The sequence below is a fragment of the Littorina saxatilis genome, linkage group LG9 (genome assembly GCF_037325665.1).
Source record: "Littorina saxatilis isolate snail1 linkage group LG9, US_GU_Lsax_2.0, whole genome shotgun sequence".
Classification (NCBI taxonomy): Eukaryota; Metazoa; Mollusca; class Gastropoda; order Littorinimorpha; family Littorinidae; genus Littorina; species Littorina saxatilis.
The window spans coordinates 5075330-5082829 of NC_090253.1; the positions used below are offsets into that span (position 1 = coordinate 5075330).

Genomic DNA, 7500 nt, shown 5'->3' on the forward strand with positions numbered 1-7500 from the left:
GTGTGTGTGAGTGTGAGCATGGGTATGTGTGGGGTAGGCGGACGTTTCCAATGTATTGCAGTAAAAAGTTTGACTTTTTAGCTCTTCTTTTGCTTGCAGCCATGAACTCGCTTATCAAAACAGCTGCATCTCCAACAAGGCTGCATCATGGCCTGGTCAGTCTTCGCAGATATCTCCACCTGTATCAGCGACGGCAGTCAAGGGCAAACTCATCATCTTTTTCACCATCATCATCATCACCATCATCATCATCATTGTCGTCATCATTATCATCATCATCACTATCAACGTCGTCGTCACCTGGACGATATGACGTCATTGTGGTTGGAGGGGGGCATGCGGGCACAGAGGCTGCTTGTGCCGCTGCCAGAATGGGAGCTAACACTCTTCTGCTCACCCACAAAGTGGACACCATTGGTTAGTGTGTTTCGATTTGTTTACAAGAATTTTGTGTTGTGAGAAACTTTAGATGTAAATGAAAACTTACAATATACTCAGGGAAGGGGAGGGGTGGGTTGTGTGTGTGTGTGTGTGCTGTAAGTCTAGTATTTATAAGGCATACTACATGGTGTGTGTGTGTGTGTGTGTGTGTGGTGTGTGTGCTCTGTAAGTCTGGTATTTATAGAGCATACTACATGGTTTGCTGTGCTATACCAGGTTTTCACAGGTCCTTTTTTTAAAATATTGAAGAGGTGAGTAAAAGTAGTTCTTAAGTTATTATTAAGAGTCATTCCTTAAGAGAATCAATGCATACTTTAGTGAACTGTACAAGGTGTGCTACTTAAAATTACTGAATTACAATAAATTCATTGTTAATGGCTCTGTCTGATGCTTAAAATTACAGAAAGCAGATCTTAACTACCGGATAATGTAATGTTTGTACTAATTCTAGCTTGTACTTATAGTGATTGATAGTGATTGATAGTGGTTTTATTTATTTATTTATTTTTATTTATTTACGAGGATTTATGTCGCGCACGTATCTCACCACACAAGGCGACTCAAGGCGCATGTCTACCTATTAATGCCGTGTGAGATGGAATTTTTTACACATTATGTCACACATTCACATCGGCCAGTAGATCAACAGCCTATAGGCGCTGCATCCACCTTTCACGGCCTATTATTCCAGGTCACACGGGTATTTTGGTGGACATTTTTATCTACGCCTATACAATTTTGCCAGGAAAGACCCTTTTGTCAATCGTGGGATCTTTAACGTACATACCCCAATGTAGTGTACACGAAGGCACCTTGGTTTATCGTCTCATCCGAAAGACTAGCACTTGAACCCACCACCTAGGTTAGGAAAGGGGGGGAGAAAATTGCTAACGCCCTGACCCAGGGTCGAACTCGCAACCTCTCGCTTCCGAGCGCAAGTGCGTTACCACTCGGCCACCCCGCTCCTGATTGATAGTGATTGATAGTGATTGATAGTGATTGATAGTGATTCACACTAGATCCCCCCTTCAAAGACCTCCAGAAATCTGAGAAAATCAGGTGAACAAAAGGCAGGGAGTCTTAAAATGGGGGTAAAACTGACAGAGCTTATGAACAGAAAATCTCAACAACAACAAAAGCAGGGTCTTCAGGGGCGGATCAGTTCGTTTTATGGGGGGAGTTTCCAAAAGTATATTGTGAAGATATGGGTGTGAAGGCGCGAAGCTTGCTAGGGGGGTCCGGGGGCATGCCCCCCCGAAAAATTTTGAAAAAAAGGATGCAAAATGGTGCAATCTGGTGCATTCTGAGGATGATCATTACCAGTTTCAGGCAGCAGATTGTGTTACTGATTAATACCCCAAAAATTGAAACTCAACCCCCCCCCAAATTTTTTTAATTTTTTATTGTTTGGCTGGGGGGGGTTTCCGGAAACCCCAGAAACCCCCCCCCCCCCCCCCCCCCTCGTCCGCCCCTGGTCTTGAAAGGGAGGGGGGACTTAAATCAGGGTGTCTTTAAAGAGGGGTTCCACTGTATCTTATTTTAATGTGATGTGCAGGAGCCATGTCCTGTAACCCCTCGTTTGGTGGCATAGGCAAGGGGCACTTGATGAAGGAGATTGATGCTCTGGATGGTGTCTGTGCAAGAGTGTGTGGTAAGTGAAGTGTGGGTGGGTGGGTGGGTGGGTGGGGGGGGGGGTATGTGTGTGTGTGTGTTTGTGTATGCGTTTGTGTGTGTGTGTGCTTGTTTGTGTGTGTGTGTGTGTATGTGGGGGGGGGGGTATGTGTGTTTGTGTGTGTGTGCATGTTTGTGTGTGTGTGTTTGGGGGGGAGGTATGTTTGTGGGTGTGTGTGTGTGTGTGGGTAGGGGGGTATGTGTGTTTGTGTGTGTGTGTGTGTGCATGTTTGTGTGTGTGTTTGTGTGTGTGTGTGCATGTGTGTGTGTATGTGTGTGTGTGTGTGCATGTTTGTGTGGGTGCATGTGCTTGTGTGTGCATGTGAGTATGCATGTGAATGTAGGAGGGGGGGGGGGGGGGCGGGGGATGAACCTGCAGAGTGCTATTGGCTGATCTATATATATATGCAAACAGCATGCCATTGCTTGCTTTGCAAGTTATGCATGTTGTGTGTGTGTGTGTGTGTGTGTGTGTGTGTGTGTTTTCTTTTCCTTTAATTTGTTAATTATAATGTTTGTTCTTGATGTGCAGACAAATCTGGAGTGCAGTATAAAGTACTTAATCGCAGAAAAGGCCCTGCTGTTTGGGTGAGTTAAGCTGTTTGGATATTTGTTTGCGCTCGATGTGCATGTGGGTTGTTGGTAGAAAGGAATTAATTTGTGTAATTAAAACAAAATTGAAGTATGATATTTTTCAAACAAGAAACCAAGCACTCTTGAGAAAAAAAATGAAAGACCACATACATGCTTTATAAGCCTTCTTCAGCTTCTTCTGCTTCTGCGTTCATTGGCTAGTGCACAACTCCAATGCATGTACACTAGTGTGTTTGCACTTGTGGGTTTTCACACGTTATGATTGTTTTTTTCCCCGCACCATTCAGGCAGCTATACTTTTAGATGCGCATGCTCGGTATTTTCATGTTTCTATATATATCCAATGTAACAGGATTAATGGGATCTTTTCTTGGTATACTAGATTGGTCTTTTAGTTTTAGTCTTTGGAAATTAATTCTTTCCACAATCTATGTGTAAAATGCATGCAGTTTAATATAACCTTTCACGTTTCCAATCATGCCACAAAAGCAGATTCATGATGTTTGTTTTGTGTTTTTTTCAGGGTCCCAGAGCTCAAATAGATCGAGATTTGTACAAAGAACACATTCAGAAAGAAGTGTTCAACTCACCGGGCTTGACTATCATGGCCGCACCCGTAGAAGATTTGCTGCTAGGGGAGGCAACTCTGCCTGACCATGGAGTTTGCAAGCAGAAATGCAAAGGCGTTGTTCTGGGTAAATGAAAAAGAAATATTAAAACTTCTTTCATATCACCAACTAATCTGCGGTCATTTCTGCACATTTGCTGGACAATTTTTTTAACGATGGGTAACCAAGATGCTTAAATCATTGCCTTTAATTTTGGAAAGTTTTCAATATATTTAATTGCCGTTACGGCAAACTTGCTGAAGAATTTTTTTTCTCGTGACATGATAGTATAATAAATTCGTTGTTTCCATCATGTGTAAAACTTATATATTTACTTTTGAAATATAACAAGGCACAGTACTGTGTTTGCATTCTTTCAAATGAGGGTTGATAATTTCTTTTAGAATGATATTGTGTTGATCATTTAAGCGTAATGTTTCTTTTATGCTTTCAGACAAAATGTATGCGTGCAAACAAAATAATACACACTTTGCTGCATATTAAAAAAAAAAACCCACTTCTTCCTGTGTAAACATTAGGCTCACCGTCTCTGACCAGGCTTTTACACGGAATAAGACCAGCCCTCCTCTTGGACACATACCAAAAATGAACAGCCTGGTGCTCCGTGGGCACAGTGGGAATTTTTAGGGGGAACTAATCTTGTATAAAAGCCAGACGGGCGCAGTGGCGTGGTGGTAAGACGTCTGCCTCCTAATCGGGAGGTCATGAGTTCGAATCCCGTTCGCTGCTGCATGGTGGGTTAAGGGTGGAGATTTTTCCGATCTCCCAGGTCAACTTATGTGCAGACCTGCTAGTGGCTTATCCCCCTTCGTGTGTACACGCAAGCACAAGACCAAGTGCGCACGGAAAAGATCCTGTAATCCATGTCAGAGTTCGGTGGGTTATAGAAACACGAAAATACCCAGCATGCTTCCTCCGAAACCGGCGTATGGCTGCCTAAATGGCGGGGTAAAAACGGTCATTATACACGTACGTAAAATTCCACTCGTGCAAAAACACGAGTGTACGTGGGAGTTTCAGCCCACGAACGCAGAAGAAGAAGAAGAAGTATAAAAGCCACTAATGTTTTTTTTTACAAACAAATAATTAATAAAAACAAACAACTCACCAGAGCAAGCAGTGAGGGTGTTGAATTTAGTATGTGACCAAGTGGAGGGATGGTCTCATCCCATGTAAAAGTCTGGCCAGATATATTTGAGACTGTCAGAGTTTTCATAAGAAGGAGTGTACGTGCCATTAATATTTCTTCACTCTTGTTTTCAGGCGATGGAAACAAGATATACTCTGACACGGTTGTCCTGACAGCAGGGACGTTCCTGAGAGGTTCCATCAATATCGGTCTCACTTCCAGACCTGCAGGTCGCCTTGGTGACGAGCCAGCGATAGGGCTGGCTAAGACCATCGAAAATGCTGGCTTTAAGATGGGACGATTGAAAACAGGTATGCAATGAAAATTGCGTGCTTGAGTGGATGCTGATAAGTTATGTTCTGCATACCCTTTTACTCTTTCTGACATTTGTCTGTTACATTGTCCAAATCTTTCTTGTCAGTGTACTATGGTCGTTGCTTCTGCTTGTATAGTAACACTAGTTCAGGTTAGAAGGGAAGTAAATGAGGAATATTTTCATGGATATAACTTTGGATTACCTCCCTTAGGGTTACCAAGAGCTTTGTGGTGTTTACCATGTGCCGGCCTTCCTGTTTGTCCATTGGTTTTGACTGAAATGGAGATTGTAACAATGTCAGACTTAATTAAGATAGCTGCATGCATGCTGCAAACAGCTGATACAATATGGAACCCTCATAATGAGACCTGATCCCAAATATCTGTTCATAACCTCTGTAAAATTACCCCTATTTTATAAGACTCCCTCATTTTTAAGACCTTGTTTTCTCAGACTTTCTGTTCATAACCTCTGTAAATTTACCCCCATTTTATAAGACTCCCTCCTTTTTAAGACCTTGTTTTCTCAGACTTTCTGTTCATAACCTCTGTAAATTTACCCCCATTTTATAAGACTCCCTCCTTTTTAAGACCCTGTTTTCTCAGATTTGTGGAGGTCCTGATGTTTACCTTTTCTTCTTCTTCTGCGTTCGTGGGCTGAAACTCTGTTTTTACCCCGCCATTAAGGCAGCCATACGCCGCTTTCGGAGGAAGCATGCTGGGTATTTTTGTGTTTCTATAACCCACCAAACTCTGACATGGATTACAGGATCTTTTTCGTGCGCACCTGGTCTTGTGCTTGCGTGTACACACGAAGGGGGATAAGCCACTAGCTTGTCTGCACATAAGTTGACCTGGGAGATCGGAAAAATCTCCACACTTAACCCACCAGGCGGACGCGGACGGGATTCGAACCCTCGACCTTCCGATTAAGAAGCCGACGTCTTACCACCACGCCACAGCGCCCGTCTTCCTGATGTTTACCAATTCACTTACATGTATGATAAAATTAAGTGAAAGTGTTGAATTGTGTGTTGTAATTTTGGATAAGTTATGTGGAACGTTAAATTTAACTGCGTTCACTGATTTATAGCTTAATGTCACAGTACATTTTGTTTAACCTCAGGCACACCGCCAAGGCTGGATGGCAGGACAATTGATTATTCAAAGCTTCTGGAGAAACCTGGCGACAACCCTCCAATGCCTTTCTCCTTCCTGAGTGACTCTGTCTGGATAAAGGTATGTGTTGATCATAATCCAGTACGTATTCCACATCACATAGACTGGCATCAGGTACACTGCCATCTGATGCCAAGATCATGTACAGCTAGATCACAGTAAATGGGAATAGAAAGATATGAGTTTTTATTCAGGAGTACCGTTAACATAGATGGAGTTGGAGTTGCAGCCGGTGAACACAGTTGCAGAAGAAGAATTAAACACATCCACTCAAACATGCAGGCGCACATGCATTCTCTCTCTTAGATCTATGATACACACAAGTACAATTGTGTGCACACACAAAGACATGCATTCTCTCTCTATCTATGATACACACAAGTACAATTGTGTGCACACACAAACACATGCATTCTCTCTCTATCTATGATACACACAAGTACAATTGTGTGCACACACAAACACATGCATTCTCTCTCTATCTATGATACACACACGTACAATTGTGTGCACACACAAACACATGCATTCTCTCTCTATCTATGATACACACAAGTACAATTGTGTGCGCACACAAACACATGCATTCTCTCTCTATCTATGATACACACAAGTACAATTGTGTGCGCACACAAACACATGCACACATATGCACGCTCACCTGCACAAACGCACCAGACACCCCCTTCCCCTGACACACACACCCTCCCACACACACTCACAAAGATAATCATGCACACCCCCCCCCCCCACCCCACAAGGACCTTCCTCCCCCATCCCATCCTCTCCCTACACACACACCCTAAAAGTTTCTGCTTACACCATTTTTTGGTTTCTTTGTTCTGTTTTACATAAATACTGATGATGAGCTTAATTTTTCAGCCTGAAGATCAGCTGCTATGTCACATGACGCACACGTCACCTGGTGTTGATGCCGTCGTCATGGAAACTCTGGACCAGAATCGTCATGTGCAGGAAGAAGTTTGTGGCCCGAGGTAAGCTTTTTTCTTGTTCCACCTTTGCTTTCTTTTGCCCTTCCTATATGTTTGTATGGACAGCGTCTACTTTCCTCTGTTGTGTCACCATTGTGTCTTCTTCTTCATGCAGCGTTCGATGACGTATCATTTTCCCTTTTAAGACCGCCCAAAATCTGACAAAATCAGGTCTTAAAACGGAGGAAGTCTTTTGTTTGTTTGTTTGTTTGTTTGCTTAACGCCCAGCCGACCACGAAGGGCCATATCAGGGCGGTGCTGCTCTGACATATAACGTGCGCCACACACAAGACAGAAGTCGCAGCACAGGGTTCATGTCTCACCCAGTCACATTATTTTGACACCGGACCAACCAGTCCTAGCACTAACCCCATGATGCCAGACGCCAGGCGGAGCAGCCACTAGTTTGCCAATTTTAAAATCTTAGGTATGACCCGGCCGGGGTTGGAACCTACGACCGATCCCGATCGCGGGGCGGACGCCTTACCACTAGGCCAACCGTGCCGGTGGAGGAAGTCTTAAAATGGGGGTCAATTTACACAGGTTATGA

The 7500-nt window shown here is 43.4% G+C and overlaps 1 protein-coding gene across 1 annotated transcript in view; it reads left to right on the plus strand.

Annotated features, from left to right (window-relative positions):
• The window catches only part of LOC138975133 (protein MTO1 homolog, mitochondrial-like), a 131126-nt gene that overhangs the window by 1594 nt on the left and 122032 nt on the right, over positions 1-7500 (plus strand). The window contains exons 2-8 of the mRNA XM_070347795.1: positions 100-417; positions 1997-2092; positions 2645-2700; positions 3230-3401; positions 4599-4775; positions 5906-6018; positions 6841-6953. Of these exons, the coding sequence (XP_070203896.1) occupies positions 100-417; positions 1997-2092; positions 2645-2700; positions 3230-3401; positions 4599-4775; positions 5906-6018; positions 6841-6953 (1045 nt within the window). The remainder of the gene's footprint in view (positions 1-99; positions 418-1996; positions 2093-2644; positions 2701-3229; positions 3402-4598; positions 4776-5905; positions 6019-6840; positions 6954-7500) is intronic.